Below are 17384 nucleotides of genomic sequence, written 5' to 3'. Positions count from 1 at the left end.
ACAGGACTGAGGGAATGGCCTGAAGCTGTGCCAGAGGAGGTTTAGGTTGGATATTAGGAAAAGATTTTTCCCCCAGAGGATGTTTGGGCACTGAACAGGCTCCCCAGGGCAGTGGTCACAGCACCTGACAGAGCTCAAGAAGTGTTTGGACAGTGCTCTCACACACAGGGTGTGACTCTTGGGCATGGAGCTGTGCAGGGCCAGCTGGACTCGATGATGCTCGTGGGTCCCTTCCAACTCAGCATATTCAGTGGTTCTGCAAATATACACATTTATGCAATTTTTTAGAACTCAGGAAAAATATAAGTTAATACTTTGAAAGTATATTCACAAAAGGCATCAACAAATGTTCAGGATTTGAGATGGGGCTTCCCAAATGGGGAGAAAAATATGTCTTAGACTTTAGCTTGTTCTCATGAATAAACATCACTAAGGAGAGACAGGAATTTCAGTAAAAGGGGCTGAAGAAAGAAAATATTTATCTGTCTAAAAGGCTGAAAGAAGAGATGGTACATAAAATGCAAAATATTTTATTTATTGCAAACAAAAGCTGTGATAACATTGCACAATACTGAATTTTAAGGTTTTGAGATTCTCAAAAATCACTCTTGTGACTTTTTTGCTCCATATATATCTTTATATTTTTACATTAGTTTTACATTATGACAAGAGTAATTACTTACAGAAATTAAAACAAATTGTATATAGCCTGCCACCTTACTAATGTTTCATTTATATGTAATTGAGTGTAACCATTTAACTTCCATCTGAAAGGTTGATCAGATTCAATACTTTGCTAATCATACAACAGAATGATACAGTCTGCACCAATAATTTTTTTTAACAATCAGAAGTATATGGAATTTACTGTGTGCTGTGTGTTTTCTACAAAATGTAGGTAATAACTCACTTTGTTGCTTTACTAGAGCAACAATTTCTCCCTTTTGATCTCCAGCAAAAACACAGACAAGTGCATAAATCCAACATTTTCAGATCCAGTGCTGAGCAGCCTGGAGGGCAGCAGTAAAAGTCCTGAGTGCAGGGTGGGTCCTTCGATGAGCCATCAGGAGGGAGCCAGCCTCTGCACTGAAGCCTGCTTCCTTAAGCTGCTGAGCAACTTCCTGCACATCCCAGCCTCCCTGTGCCTGGTTAGCCAGCAGGTGGGCAACAAGGCGTGGGCAGAAGGCAGTGGACATGCACTTCACCACCAACTTGGCATTGAGGAGCAAGGAGAGTATTTCAGCATCACAAGTGGAATCATCAACCTACAAAGAAAGAGAAGTTCAAAGTAATTAAAAATTAATTACCAGATCCAGCCATCAGCCAGAACATGTCACAATGGTTCTGACTGCACAGTGTGACCTTCAAAGTGAGAGGAGCATTCCCCACGGATGAACTGCAGGGATACACACTTTGCATATGTCAGAATATGTAAAGGTATGTCTTTAACAGTCTACCACATTAATATAAATATCTGACCTGCACAAAGCTAAGGAATAAGAATGTTCAACAGCCTGGGATTACAGCACCAGCTTTATAGACTTTTCACAGGTTTTCAGTCCCAGTGCAGCACAGATCACACCACTTAGCTCCATATCAAGAATGACACTCTGAGGAAGGTCAGAGCAGAGTATATTAAATTTTGGTCACTTTATATTAATATATTACATTACATTTCACATGTTAATATGACAGGCAACATTCACAGACTCAATCAGCACCCACAGCAAGGAAGAGATTTTCCAAAGAATATAACATATTAAAAAGATGTGAAACACAGAGCTGCTACCTCTGAGACACCTTGGATACCTCAAAAAATGTGGCTACTTGATATACAGGAGCACAACACTCTTGAGAATCTTGTCTGTAGCTTTACAAATAACACTATAGAATACTTTAAATTCTATTTCAGTTAATTTTGGTATGTCCTTCCTGGGTTCTTTGAAATACAGTGCTAACTTACCACTTAATGAAGCACAACTGAACAACTACATATAACCAAAGAAGGGAAGGGGCCCCACCCAGAGGGACCTTGACAAGCTTGAGAGGTAACCCTGAGCAATCTTCATGAAGTTCAACAAGTGCAAGGACCTGCATCTGGGTTGGTGCAACCCCAAGCCAAGTACAGGCTGAGCAGAGAATGGATTGAGTGCAGTGAGGAGAAGCCCTTGGGATGCTGGTGGACAAGAATTTCAACATGACACATCCATGTGCTCTCACATCCCAGAGAACAAATCATATCCTATGCTGCATCCCAAGCAGTGTGGGCAGCAGGGCATGGGAGGGGACTCTGTCCCTTTGCTCTCCCAACCTGGAGTGCTGCATTCAGCTCTGAGATCCCCAATATAAAGACATGAACATTTTGAAAAGGGTGCAGAGGAGGCCACCAGGATGATCAGAGGGCTGGAGCACCTCTCCTGTGAAGACAGAGGGAGATGCTGAGTCAGGACACATGAAGGCCCCAGAGACATCTCACAGCACGTTCCAGTACCTAAAAGGGGCTACAAGAGAGCTGGAGAGGGACTTTCCACAGGTGCATGGGGTGACAGGACAAGGAGGGATGATGAAACTGTAAAAGGACAGGCTTAGATTAGGTATTAGCAGTAAGTTCTTTGCTGTGAGGGTGCAGAGGCACTGGCACACATTGTCCAGAGAAGCTGTATGTGTCCCATCCCTGGGAGTGTTTCAAGGCCAGGCTGGAAGGGGCTTTGAGCTACCTGGTCTAATGGGAGGTGTCCCTGACCATCCATGGCAGGGGGATTGGAACAAGATGATCTCTAAGGTCCTTTCCAACTCAAACCATTCTGTGTTTCTATGACAGAAAAAGGACCAAAGGAGGGCTAGACAATAATTAGTTTTCAATTACTGCACCTTACCAAGTCACAAGTAAACTAAATCAAAGTATGATACATTTACAAAACAACCTCCGAGTTTAAAAGGAGAAAGAAAATTGTCTGGTTACTTTCTGCTTAGGTTTCTATAAAAATTATGTAATAACAGGCATGATTGGTACCAGGATACCAGCAACTAATAAACACCCTATGGTAACAGTTATTTAGCACCCTTGAAAAGCAATTCAGCTGCTACATAGGACACCGGACTAGACTACTGCATACAGAGTGACTGGCAGTGACACTTCACAGTTGTAATCAAGCCATGTTTTATCTAATTAGCACAGCAGAATGTCCAGTTTACAAAACAGTTCTAAGAACCACAGGGATGTCCAGCCTTTAGGCTATCCAACCTTAGTCCTTAATTATTTAATAACTGCCAAAAGTTAACTACTGAAATACTTTCCTATTGAAGGCAGGCTGATCATTAAAAATACAATGGGTCAACAGCTGAACATGAGCCAGTGTGTGCCCAGGTGGCCATGGAGACCAGGGGCATCCTGGCTTGCATCAGCACAGTGTGGCCAGCAGGACCAGGGCAGAGACTGTCCCCTGCACTTGGCACTGGTGAGGCCACACCTCAAATCCTGTGTCCAGTGTCCAGGGAGGTTTGGATTGGATATTAGGAAAAGATTTCTTTATGGAAAGAGTTGTCAAGCATTGGAACAGCCCAGGGAAGGGGATGAGACTTGGTTTAGAGAGGACTTTGCAGTGCTGGGTTAACAGCTGGCCCTGGTGAGACTTCACAATTCTGATTCCAGAATTTCTAGTCTTGGCATCTTGCAGCACACCATGCAGCATACTAAGCCATTATCCAAACAGCTGCCATCTCTTCTGAAATGAGACTGAAGGGATATTCTCTACCACCTCAAAGCTCTGTGTGCTCTATTCTTAACTTGTATGTAGGATGGAACTTTACACAGGGCTTCACTGTTTGATTTTATGAACATAAAATGCAAATAGTAATTACAGTAGTGAGATTGACAGCAATTGCAAGATGGAATTTAATTTAAAAGTTTTTAGGCTACTATTCAGTTAAGGAAAAGTGCTACAGATTAATGTGATTTCACAGACCAAAAACCTACAAAGTTGAGAGAGACAAATCTGAAAGAATACCTTTCCTAGAAAAACCATTGAACATCTGAGCTATACTATGGGGATGAAGATGCCCATGCAGCACACAGAGAAAGCTGTCTGCACTCACAAAGAAATGGGATCAGTGTGGTTTCACACAGAAGAGAACAGCTCTCAAAAAGGCTCTTGGGTTGTGCCCCACAGCTCATCCTTAGGCCCAAGCAGATCAGTAGGTTCAAACTGATTAACATTTCCCATTTTCTGACTTGCAAGCTGTCTGAAGACCCGGTAAGAAAGAGGAAACTTTTGTAATTTAGTTGTCTCCAGCAACTGGATGGGGACACATGATGGCAACCAGACCCTGTGAATGATTTCATGCAGTCAAGGCCATTGTCTGTTCCACCATTCCTTGGCCAGCCTATGCAGAGTCTGGCAGGTGTGGGAAGAACACAGACACACCAGGTTTAATGAAAACTGCATTTAAAAATAGGAAGCAAAGAAAGCTCAACTGACTGTGTATCAGTTTTACAGCTCCAGATCATGTTAATTTTTTGGGTATCAATTGCACATCGAGAGACATTTCTAGTCATCAGTTTAAATAAAAATAACAACCTACAGAGATTGTCAATGAATTGATACATGTTTACAAACTTTAATTGAGACAGCTTATACACTGAACAGCTCTGCTTAAACAGAACTGTAAGATTTTTTAAAATTAAATCAATATAAATGTAGCTTAAGACTACTTTTATCTAAAATTAATTTAAATCAGAACAACAAGCATTAAAGTAAAAAAAAAAAAGTACTAAAACAATATAAAGGCAAACACACAAAGTATGGATTTTTAAAAAAAAATACACCATAAAGAGCATAGTGAGTTTTTATGCAGGAAATTGCTCAGCTAAACTATGGGTTTTGCTCTGCAATCTAAAAAAGAGACAGCTTAGAGGGCATAGGGCAGATAGCAACATCACTAAAATTATAAAGGAATTAAATAAAAACATTATCTCATTAAGAAAGTTAAAACATATGAAGCATCAAATCATCTAGTGGGATCAGATTAAGAGAAAATTAAAAAAAATATAGGTTTTTTTTTTTCACTGTTGAATTCTCTGTCAAATGATACTGTGAGATGTAAAAGCTCATACAAATTTAAGGAGAAAATGCACAAAACCATGAAAGAAAACCACTGGCAATTACTTAGCAGATACAGCTGAAAATAACCAAAAGTATGGAAAGCAGTATTTCAGAGAAAGACTCTGTACATCTGCCCTATTCTTACTCCTCACTAGACTTGTAATTCTTCCATCTGTTCGAGCCAGGATGCTGTTCCAGATAGAATCCTGATCATCAACATTTAACATTTTAAAAACCATTAATGGAAATCAACCTCCAGAGTTATTTTTGCTTGCCATACATACAAAATATTAGCCTACAGTAGATACAAACTCCTAAATGCACTACATTTTCATTTTCAAAATCACTCTTTTGAATCTGTAAGACAGTAAAACCCAGCAAGTAAAAACCAGCCACGTTACTATCCCAGTTTCAAAACCCTGTTTTTTCTGGGCAGACAGCTCAGTCAAGATCTTACTAATGAATCACTTCTGACCTGCCTGCAGATGCAGAGCCCTTGCTATCCCCAAGATGCTAACTAGGCCATAAAACTAAGACTACTGCTAATCCCAGAATCACTGTTGCAGTGACATGGAATGCAGCTGGCTGCAGTTTAAGCAGGTCTCAGAGGTGCAGGTATCTTCTGCAGAAATTAACACCCAACCACTCTCCATTATTGTGTGAATAAACTATGACTCACAACAATGACAGTCTATATGTTAGAGAAAAATCATTATGCCTATCTAGAACTCCATGCTAAGGGTGATACATTTTTCACTAGAGTAAAATCTGGAAGGTTTAAATGGGAGCAGCTTTCATTTTTCATATCCATCTCTCCTTCATCAAAATTTGACAGTGTAGATTTAGCATGATGCCCACACACAATGTCCATGGCTACAGGTAAAAGATCTAATGGGGATAATTACATAAAGGAGAACTGACTTTTTTCCCTTGGCTCTCCTATTTAGGTATTGGCTAATACCTGATTTCAGGCACTGAAGTGCAGGCATTTAAGTGGTACCTTTGCTCTTATGAGAGCACTTGTGAGTACTGCATCCAGGTGTGGCCTCTCCAGCACAGAAAGACATGGACTTGTTGGAATGGGGCAAGAGAAGGTCATTTGGACAATCTCAGGAGGGCTGGAGCACCTCTCCTATGAAGACCAGCTGATAGAGTTGGGGTTTCCATCCTGGAGAAGAAAAGTCTCTGGGGAGAGACCATGCAACAGCCTTCAGCACAAGAGAGCTGGAAAGGGATGTTTTACAAGAGCATGGAGTGATAGGACAAGAGGAAATATCCAATCTAAACCAACCCTCTTAGTAAATGGTTTAGATTATATATCAGGAATAAATTCTTCACTGTGAGGGTGGAACAGGCTGTCCAGAAAAGTTGCCCCAATTCTGGAAGTATTCCAGACCAGGACAGGCCTTCAGCAGCCTGGTTCAGTGGAAGTGGAAGGTGTCCCTGCCCACGCAGGGTTTGGAACTAGATGATCCAATTCCCCACCAGCATTGCTTGTGCAGGCATCCAGATGCTCTGGTATTACCAACAGGCAACATTTCACCCATAACTTCTGCATTAGAAAATCCACAAGTTATGAAAGGTAAGAGCTGCTGGTGACTTAACAGCAGTAAAGAACTGAAACTGCTGAGTTACAGAGAGTTATACCCAGAGTATTCCCTTCTCCAATACTATTTGAGATAAAAATGCTTTTTGCTTTATTCCTTCCTGGAGTATGTATCTACAGAACAAATAAATAAGGGGAAAAATAACCAGTGACATAAAAAATCCTGGGGAAATAAACTGGAGAAAGGTATTTTATCATAATCACCATTAACTTACAACTTAACTATTTCTTTTAAAGATTAAGCCCCACTGAGTAGCCATACATGGCATAACTGGAGAACACTGGAAATTCCATTATTCCACAAAAGATTTGTGATTTTTCATATTACATTTTTCAGTAAAACATGTTATGAAGGTAGATTCAGCACTTCATCACTGAAATTCTAACATGCAAATGGAGCCAAGGTATTTTTTCAGACTGTAACATTTTTTCTGTTCCAGTTTCTATTAAAGTATTGATTGAACAAGTATTTGCACTGCTTATATTAAACCACTTCTTAGCTGTTTTAACATTATAGATACCAACAAGCAACAGAAAATTTACTTGCTCTCTCAGATGTATAAAAATCAGTTTTTATTTCTGAAAGATAACCCAGTGCACAGACAACACTGAAATCTCTCTCAAAACAATCTGACTTTTAAGGGCTCTACTGGCAGTTATTTAGGTAAACTGATTTTTTAAATTGCTCACACAGTACATAATACAGGGGAAGAACAGTTATATCTGTTACTCAGAAAAGACAAGTGGCAGTTCATTAAAAGATACACAATAAAAAGAGGGGCCTGCAATTTCAAAAAAGCTTACACAAAAACTCGGTTGGTTTATTACAGGCAAAAGCTGTACAATTTCTAGTATCAGCACTTCAGCATCATCCTAAACTGTAAACATCCATAAAGCTGTCAGCAACATATAACAAATGGCTAACTAATACATCCTATCAGCAAGCAAGTGCTGTATTTTTCTTGCAGCCATGTTGTGAGCTGTGTTAGCACTGGATCAGGGAATCAATAGCTATGATTCCCCTCTGCCAGATGTTATTTGTCTGTTTCCTGTTTAAGCAGAAATGGCCTTCCTGTGAAAAATTAATTCAGAATTTAACAAAAAGCATTAACAGTGTGAATACTTTTTTTTTAAAAAAGCAAAAAGTAGGCATAGAAAATCATACTGAATAAACAACATTGTCATAGCTAAGTAATATATGCACTTTCAGTACAAGAGCAAATAATGTAATCATAAGAGATGCACATAAAACAAGGAGTAAGAGGTACTTTTTATACAATATAAGAAAAGCTTTTACACTTAGCACAGCACTCTTCTGTACTAGCTGCTTTTCTAACACTGTTACATTCAAAGTAGTGGCTAAGCTCTATGCTTGATGTAATAAAGTCAACAGTTAAATCTTCACAGACTTTAAGTAAAACATTAGACCAAAGCTAACTGCTTTGAAAATTCTAGGTTATTCAGCACTCTTACAGAACTATGTGCTCAAATTAATACTGAATTTAGAAGGAAAATTAGAAACAGCTTATCAAGCTGCCTCTTGTATAAAAAAGCCAAAGAAAGTATTATTTTGGGCCTGCACAGGTATACAAAGTGCTTTATACTAGCAAGAAGCTAATAAGGTTCCTGGCCCTAAAACTCCAATATAATGTAATCAGCCTAGAGTGTAGGAAACTGAAAGCTGGAGAACACTAGAAAGGAATGGCCAGTTTAAAAAGCAATACAATTAGTAGCCATTCAGAAAGTGCTACTGCACAGTATTATGCTTTAAAAATAGTTAAAGAAAATGTACTTGGACACTTATTCTTGCTGAAAAGCTTCAGAATTAGTCATTTATACAGCAGCTTTCATCTGTTAACAAAAAAGTCAATTTTAAAAAGCTAACAAGAATACAGAGCTGAAAAAGTGCATGCATATATCAGATTATCAGATTTGTGCTTACTTTTCATCTTGTTTAAAAGTTACCAAAAAATCTTGTAGAAATAAAATCCAAAATTGCAGGTGGCAAAAGTAAAAAACTTAGAAAACTTGTGGTTTATTGGTATAAAAGAAGGAGAACAGGAACACCTATGTGTTCTTAGCTTAGATACCAAACTCAAGTAGCAAACACTCCAAATTCAATGCTAACAATGGCATTAGAATTCTGTTAAAAGGAGATATATGTTACACATAGTATGTCCTGCTACCTTCCATTCTACTGTTTCAAATTTTCATAGAGAACATGTTAAAAAAGCTGGTGCTTCTTCCATTTTGGTAACAAAGTCCTTTTGAAGGAAAATCAGCAATGTAGGAAATGGAGCCTATGCTTCCAGATCCATTGCTTCTCTGGCTAGTCTTCATCAGTTCTGGAAAGGAGATGGGTCATTTCCCAAACTTTCCAAAGGATGCAAAAAGAGAAAGCTTCTGGAATACAATATGCATAAGAGAGAAAGACACAGTTTATGAGGAAGAGAGGCTTAAGGGAGAATTCTGGGAAGAGCAGGATGGAAAATATCTTTCCTAGGTAATAGAGAGTGGTGTAAAAGTAGGGGATAAGGTTTGCACATTTTGTTACAACCAAGGAACCTGAAAACTTTGTGGCAATCAGTATAACTAGAACAGAGGGTATCCTAGACAGAAGTTATAATTTCAGTCTGAATTCCTACAAATCACATTTTTGAAGCTTTTGTGTTTGGGGGATATTTATTTGAAAAGACACATGGTTTCATTTGTTTCCATGTGGGCAGTTCCATTGTGAAGTACCACATGGAAATTATAACATAGATTATTATTTTGTATCACAATACACCAATCAAAATCTCCCTAAGACATGGTGCAGAATTTGGAAATATTACAGATGAGGCTTTCCTACCTAAATACTGTAATTCTGTAAAATGATCAGTGCAGTTATTTCAATCAGAGAAGCAAGTCATTCTCTTTCATGAACAGACCTGAGACAATTAGTTCCTTCTCTTTTGCAGTAGAATGTTAAATTGCAGACCTTAGCTAACATAAAACCCAAGAAAGTCAGGCTGTACACGCACAAGTTCAGTTAAGAGCTTCAAAAATTGTTAAACTCAGCTCAGTTTTCAGATAAAAGACACAAGATGATATAATGCCTTTGCCTAGGAGACTAACTTTCATATTTTTAGGTGCTCCTTCTTATTTGCTGAAAAGCAAATACACAGGGAAAAGACAATAATGTAATATTATATGGCAACTGACAAATATGCATTAATGTCTTTCAGTTCTTGTCCAAAGAAAAAGACAGTATTTATGTTTCTTCCACAGAAAGTATGGAATCAAGTCTGTTTATAAGGGCATCAAAGTCCCTGGACATACCATCACAACAAAAGCAGTGACATAACAGCTCTCCAAGTACATATAAATTGATGCCACATTTGTCAGAAACAAGTTAAGTCATACTATGATCATTTTAAAACCCCAAAGTGAGGGAATATGAACACAGAGGTAACAATCTACTTCACATATCAGAATAGTTTCTGTTCCACCACACTGACTTAAAACAGCATACTAAGTAATTTAAAGGAAGTGCTATGAGGTTTAATCATCTCAAGTGAGTATAAAAGCTCTTACCAGCCCTGTGTTACTGCTCACTGTGGACACAATAGCTGTGGAAAACCTTTATAATGGTAAGTGTCTCAGTAGTCTCTGCTTAAAACACAAAGATAAAAGACCTAACTTATTACCTCAGCCTCTGAAAGGGGGTTCATTCAGCTGTTCCTACCTTAGCAACAGCTGTTATCTGCTCCAGTGCCACAGCATGAAGGTCTTGGTCTCTGCTTTCTACCAGCAGTTTCAGGGATGGCAGCAGGAGGGACTGGTTAAGCAGCAGCAAGCACAGCTCTTTTATACACTGAAATAAAAAGTAAATTCTCTCAGTGTGATCTCTGAAGATACTAACATCAACATTCACAACAAAATTTATGAAAATTTTATGTCAGATGCAAAATGAAAACCACACTTCCACAACCAATGAATTCCCTGTTGGAAACACCTCCTTGGAAACCAGAAAGAACAAATTTTAAAAATGTGGAATACTGGTTAAAGTGCAACATTTTTTAGATTAAGACAAGGCAGGTACTGAATCACCATTACAACCAGGAGTTTTACTGAAAAAATTACAGAGTAATCACAGCTCTCTGTAATATTTGTGCTTACTGAAATACTGCAAAACTCAGGAAGAAACATTGACAGACACCTGTGACAATTCTGTAACTCAATTATGCATTTAGAAAAGCAGAACAAAATAAAGAGGAAATAACAGTACATACAAGAGTTCAATAATGTTTCTGTTGCAAAAAGCTTTAAAATATTACACAATACTTTATACACAATTAAAGTTTAGCAAATTAACTTTCTGTCATTCATCTAACTTCCTAATACTTGATGATACAGCATAAATTTAGCATCACACAACTTCAAGACAAAACTGGTCAGAAAATACCTTCTAAAGTAAAAACAAAGACATCCATCAACAAATCTACTGTGCACTTCCAAAACTTTATCTTGTCCCTTATTTAAACAACCAAACATGTCCTACATGTGAGCTGTTTTATTTTCCTCAATATTGTAGTGATTTGTTCATTTATACATCAAAAAGTATTTCAACCAACAAATTATATTATAAACCAATTATAATTTTCCTTTCCCTTCCTGTCATTTCTGAGAATTCAGGTTGCTTGTCACAACCAGTTCAGAGATGTCCCATTTTCCAAGGCACTTTACACTAGGGACTCTGGATATTGTATGGTAGTTACATTAAAAATGGTATCCATCTTTTAGGAGATGCTCTCTGTTTCACTCCAGCAATTTGAGAGCAATTGTCAAAGGAGCTCATCAGCTAAATATTAAGCTGAGAGAATGCAAGTCATGTATTTTTTGTGTCTTTTGAACTTTAATAATAACTGTGACAATTTAATGATCAAGATGATACACACATTTAGTAGCACAGTTCCAGTAGCTGTGAGCCTAAAAGTCTAAATATTATTTGAAGATGAGGAGACATTAAATACTCCAAATGTATTGTACTGCACAGACACCTGCTACTGCTTGAGACAGGGAGCTCTCTGGCTGTACTTGCTCAGTCTTCTCTAAATTTACACCTTAAAGAGAAACAGCCTAGAAGAATATATTCCATCACACTAAGCACTGAGTCACTAGGGTAAGCTTTGTTCTCTTACTCACACTTGTTACTTTAAACTTTTATCCAGCACTGCTACTGACTGTCAATGCTAAGTATCACACAATATGCTGAGCTGGAAGGAACCCACAGAGATCATCCAGTCCAGCTGCTGGCCCTGCACAGCTCCATCCCCAAGAGTCACACCCTGTGCCTGAGAGCATTGTCCAAACATTTCTCCAGCTCTGTCAATCTTGGTGCTGTCACCACAGTCCTGGGCAGCCTGTTCCAGTGCTCTGGGGAAAGAACCTTTTCCTAATATCCAGCCTAAATCTCTTCTGGCACAACTTCAGGCCATTCCCTCAGTCCTGTCCCTGTCCCACAGAGCAGAGATCAGTGCCTGCCCCTCTCTTCCCCTCCCAATGGAGCTGTAGCTGCAGTGAGGTCTCCCCTCAGTCTCCTCCAGGCTGAACAGACCAAGTGCCCTCAGCCACTCCTCACATGCTTCCCCTCAGGGCCCTTCCCCATCTTTGTTACCTCCCTTGGACACTCTGCAATAGTTTAAAGCCTTTCTTACATTGTGGCCCCAAAACTGCCCCAGCACTGGAGGTGAGGCTGCCCCAGAGCAGAGCAGAGCAGGACAATCCCTCCCTTGCCTGGCTGTGATGCTGTCCCTGATGTCCCCAGGACAGGGCTGGCCCTCCTGGCTCCAGGGCACTGCTGGCTCATGTTCCACTTGCCCCTGAGCAGGACCCCCAGGTCCCTTTCATGGCACTGCTCTGCAGCCCCTCATCCCCAGTCTGTCTGTAAACCCAGGGTTGCCCATCCAGGTGCAAACCTGGCACATTCCCTCGTTAAACTCCATCCAGTTGGTGATTGCCCATCCCTGTGATTTCTCCAGGTCTCTGCAGGGTCTCCCTATCATTTACAGAGTCAACAGCTCCTCCCAGTTTAGTGCTATGGGCATGCTTGTTGTGAATGTTATGGCATGGATCAAGGAATAAGAAGACTAAATAAATACATAAAGCTTTGTCTAATCATTCATATGCTTATTAAACTTCTGGTAATTTCATGTTCCACTGGATTCATACTGAGGTGCATACCTGCCATTCCAGCAAGCTTAGAGAGTGAAAAGTCATGGATTCCCTCTACACATCATTTCCTGAAAATGTGTATTAACAGCAATAGATGCAACTTATATTTAGAAGAATAAATTCTGAGCAAAAAATAATTTGAGCAAAATAGCAGTTTTGCCATGCTTGGTAACATTTCCCTCTCAAAACCAGCTGGACAAGTTGAGTAATCTTCTGCCTGATGGTAGCATGTCTAACAGACACACTCATTCTTAACTACCATGTCCAAGTCCAGAAAAAGCCATAATCTCTTCTGAAGAAGAAATACACATTCCAACAATTTCATTTCTTTTTCCATAGGAAGGGACTGCACAGCTTGCCAGACACTGAAGACTGACCAAATAGTACAAGTATCAACTGGTATCACTGCCACTAATGACTGCAGGGCTGCTCTGGACAGGAATTTAAAACCCAAGCCCAGGAAGAAAGTCACCTCCCACAGCACTTCTCAGAGCATCACAAGTGGGTTTTTATTCTGCAGGGAGCACTTGAAAGCATTTGAGTGTCTGCTGCCTGCCATGAGAGGCTCTGCTTAGAGGGGGTTTGATGTTACTTGTGAGAGGGTCAAGGGAAGGCCCAATTCAAAATCGGAATTACCATGATTTAGTTTAACCTTTTGTAAGACAATTTTCATCTTTTATCTAGTTATGCAACTATCAGTGGTTCACTGTGACATGCCATCAGGAAGGCAAATAAACCATATGCCATAGGAGTCTGTTTTGGGTCCAGTACTACTCAGTATTTTCATGGATGGCTTGAAGGACTGGATAATGAATACAAACAGCATTTTATCTGGAGAGGCTAAAAAAGCAGCATTTAAATTCAACATTATCTGAAGAAAATGAGCAGACACAATTGTGTATGAACAAAATCACACAATCATATATAAACCCCAGGAAAAACTAGCCACAAAAACTGGAAAAAAAAAAAAAGGAGACCAACTGTCTGCTGTATTATTCTGTATTATTCTCATCGCCACTAGGACCCCAGGGTGATTACAGATAAGGGACTAGAAGCATTCTCCCATGTTAACTGACACATCACCAACAGGCTGAGAGAACAACACGAGGTATTCAGAAGAGTCAGATTTTTGACAATTACCAGGGGAGAAGGATTTACACCTTCCTAAGGAGATTTATGAGGCAGTGCAGATGTTGGACAATCCAAGCATGTGTCTTCCAGGCAAATAAAACAATGCTTTCTTCCACTAAAAGGAATGGAGGTATCTCTCCACTGAATAATGCAAATTAAAACCCCAAACAAACAAACAACCCCACAAAAACAGCCCCCCAAAGCAAACACATACATAGATACAAAGATTAAAGCTATGTAACTATCCAAAAGACATTTAAAAAGTACTTGGCTTAAAAAACTAGACAGACCAGTAGGATATGGAATGAAAAATAGAGTTAAATCCTTCATGAATATATCCAAACTTCTAGGCCACATGACTTGAAGCTACATGTGTTTTCCATTACAACCTTTGAACTTGGCAAGGTTGTAATGGAAGAAAATTTGAATGGTAAATGTTTTTCATAATTAACTAGTTTCAGTTTTCAGAATTCCATCATTCCAGATCTGTCATCTTAATCAGTGTATTTGCTGAAATGTGAAATCATCTAAACAGGTTGTCAGTGATCACATTTTCATCTTATTCAGCCACATGACTGCAAATCTGTCATTTGAGCACTTAAATACTGTAACCATACATAGAAATAAATTATTTAAATTCATACATGTCATTTCCCCTCTTCCCAAGTAGTGACTTCCAGGAATACAGCCTGTGTTTGTAGGTAACTGTACAATTATACATTTTAGTGCAACTCCTTGTTACCACACAGTGTGCTAGCCATAAAAAATGCATTTTACATCAGAAAGGTTGTTTAAACCTTGAAGATCAGAGTAACTTCCTACCTGTACCTGTATAGTCATACTTTCATGGTGGGCTCTTTCAACATCCTGTACCATTAAAAAAACAAAGGAAGGCATCTCCAACTAAAGCTGTCTACCAATACCAAAACTGTGTAAACAGTGACTTGTCATGGAGATCATGCAAAAGTTTACTTAACTAAGAGAAATGCAACCATGACCCTCCTTGAGCAGAACTCTTAGTGAACTGACTGCTGTATGACAGTGACATTCAGAGGGATTTGTCTCCCTGGATCACCAAGGTGTGGTAGAACATTCTACTTTGACAAAGTTCAGTACTCCCATGCACACTAAGATTGTGAGTTTACAAGCTATAATGCATCATTTCAGCACCTTACAAAGAAAAGCTATATATAATTATACCAGTCCCAGGGGTACAGAGACCTGCTTTCCACCAAAGTTTTGGTGGGATGAGTTAATTAATAAATGTACTTATCATTTCAGCTTACTGCCACCTTCTGGAATCATGTTTTACACAGATTTCTGAACTTGACTCAGATCAGTGTTTTGGACTAGGAAAAAAAAACAAACGACAAACAAAAACCCACACACCCACCTGTCTGTATTTTAAACAGAATGTGTTGTTTTTATTCTGCTTCTCTTCCTAACATCAGCTGTTTTCTATAACAGACAGTGACTGCATAAAGATAATTATATGAGATTAATCAGTCTACTAAAAATACACATGACTACTCTGAAATTGTGTGAAGTTTATTAAGAAGTTTATTCTCCAGCCTGTCTTTATTAATATACAGTGTTTACACACAAAACACTTCAATAATTTTATACTTAAGAGTTGTTTGTATTGAAGTATGCATACATAGTTATGGAAGACAAGTTAGAACACCATAGTTACTACTTAGCAATTACTTACATATTAAGGTTTTTTTCAATCACCATGTTTTTCAGAGGTCCATCACTAAATCTTTATACATTTATTAGTAAGAGAATTACTGATAATTTAAGTAACAGTTTTTGCATCACTGATTTAAATAATAATAGATTATTAAAGCCTTTCTACAAATACATTAAAGAATAATTCATACTGGAACAGATGTATAAAGATCAGCTAATCCAACCAGCCTCCAACTCAAACAAGTCCAACAATATCAAACTGCCTGTGACATGACCCAGTCAAGTCCTAAACACCTACAAAGACAGATTCTCCTCGTTTCTTCCAGGCATCCACCTGTTTTAATGTTTCACTACTTCAAAGATGAAAAATGTTTTCCCTGGGTGCATTGAGTTTTGGATGATGTAACATTTCTCTATTGCCTCTTGTCCTGTAACTGAGCATGTCTGAAGAGACTGACTAATTCCTCTCCTTGTTTCCTCATTTGACTACTTAAAAGACATGATATCTCCTGCAGTCATCTCTTCTCAGGACAGACTGAAATCAATTCTCAGCCTCTGTTAGCTCTCCATTGGACTTGGCAATTCTACTTGTAGCTGAGACCCTGAAACAGGACTCAAACATGATACCCAAAGTCAAAACTCACCTTGACAGGGAGCATGTGCTTTGTATCATACAAAGAACGACAGATTTTCAAAATTTCATTTCCTGTGCTCTCCTTTTCCTCAGGTGGGCACCTCTGCAGCATAAAAGTTCCCAGTTTCACCCAGGGATTATCATCTGTGCACGATCTGCCCAGTAAAAAAAGAGAGGTATATAGAATATAAATATACATATAACATTTTCTGTAGGTTGTTTCTCGTGTGTGATTTAAAAGCACAACCTCATGAAAGAAAGATGAAAGTTTTGAGACAAGTTACTGACCATAATGCCATCACTCTGTCAACGCAACAAAGAAGTTTATTTTACTTGGAATTATGACCTACTACAAACCCTGAGGTATTATACACTAGATAAGGACTGAACAAATTGGAACTTCTGGCTTTACACCAGCTGATTTCCCAAGCATAGTGGTATCGAGGGAGGGGTGACAGGAATCCAGCATTCCTAATTTTGTTTGCTTTGATCACATTCTAGCAGCTTCTGTTTCTCAAATATCTGTGTTTTGCATCTGAGAGGAAAATATACAGCCAGATTCACATTGTAATTTTCAGATCCAATGACTACAAAAAAAATATAAACTTTTCTCCACAGCCTGTCCATAAAAAGGTTAGAAAGTGAAATTACATGCATCTGAATTCTTCTAGTAGATATGGATACAGATACATTTGTTTTACATATCTAAAATGTTTTTTCAATTCCACACAGAACCTCATGCTATGTCACCATTACAGAGTCAGACATAAACAGATGGCAGACAGTAGATATAAGTAAATTTCATCATGCAGGATGGCAAAGGCAGTGTTTACTGTGAAGATTTTTTTTTTTGTTGCAACATTTTTTCACCTACAGTCATTATCTGGTAGAAGATGGAGATACTTTGGGCACTTTCATTAGGGTATACTGGCTGGGAGTGGATGTAGTGACACAAATGGGTAACAGACCACTTTTAGCTGATGGCATGAAGCACAACACTGGA

The 17384-nt window shown here is 38.8% G+C and overlaps 1 protein-coding gene across 1 annotated transcript in view; it reads right to left on the bottom strand.

The window, feature by feature from the left end:
• Window positions 1-514: 514 nt before the first annotated feature.
• NBAS (NBAS subunit of NRZ tethering complex) overlaps window positions 515-17384 on the bottom strand; it is a 157565-nt gene continuing 140695 nt past the window's right edge. Inside the window, 3 exon segments of the mRNA XM_056488728.1 lie at window positions 515-1265; window positions 10436-10564; window positions 16392-16536. Coding sequence (XP_056344703.1) covers window positions 990-1265; window positions 10436-10564; window positions 16392-16536 — 550 coding nt within the window. The 3' untranslated portion in view covers window positions 515-989.

Source organism: Oenanthe melanoleuca, chromosome 3 (genome assembly GCF_029582105.1).
Source record: "Oenanthe melanoleuca isolate GR-GAL-2019-014 chromosome 3, OMel1.0, whole genome shotgun sequence".
NCBI lineage: Eukaryota > Metazoa > Chordata > Aves > Passeriformes > Muscicapidae > Oenanthe > Oenanthe melanoleuca.
The sequence above is the reverse complement of the archived record's forward strand: the minus strand, read 5'-3'. Positions and strand labels throughout refer to the sequence as shown.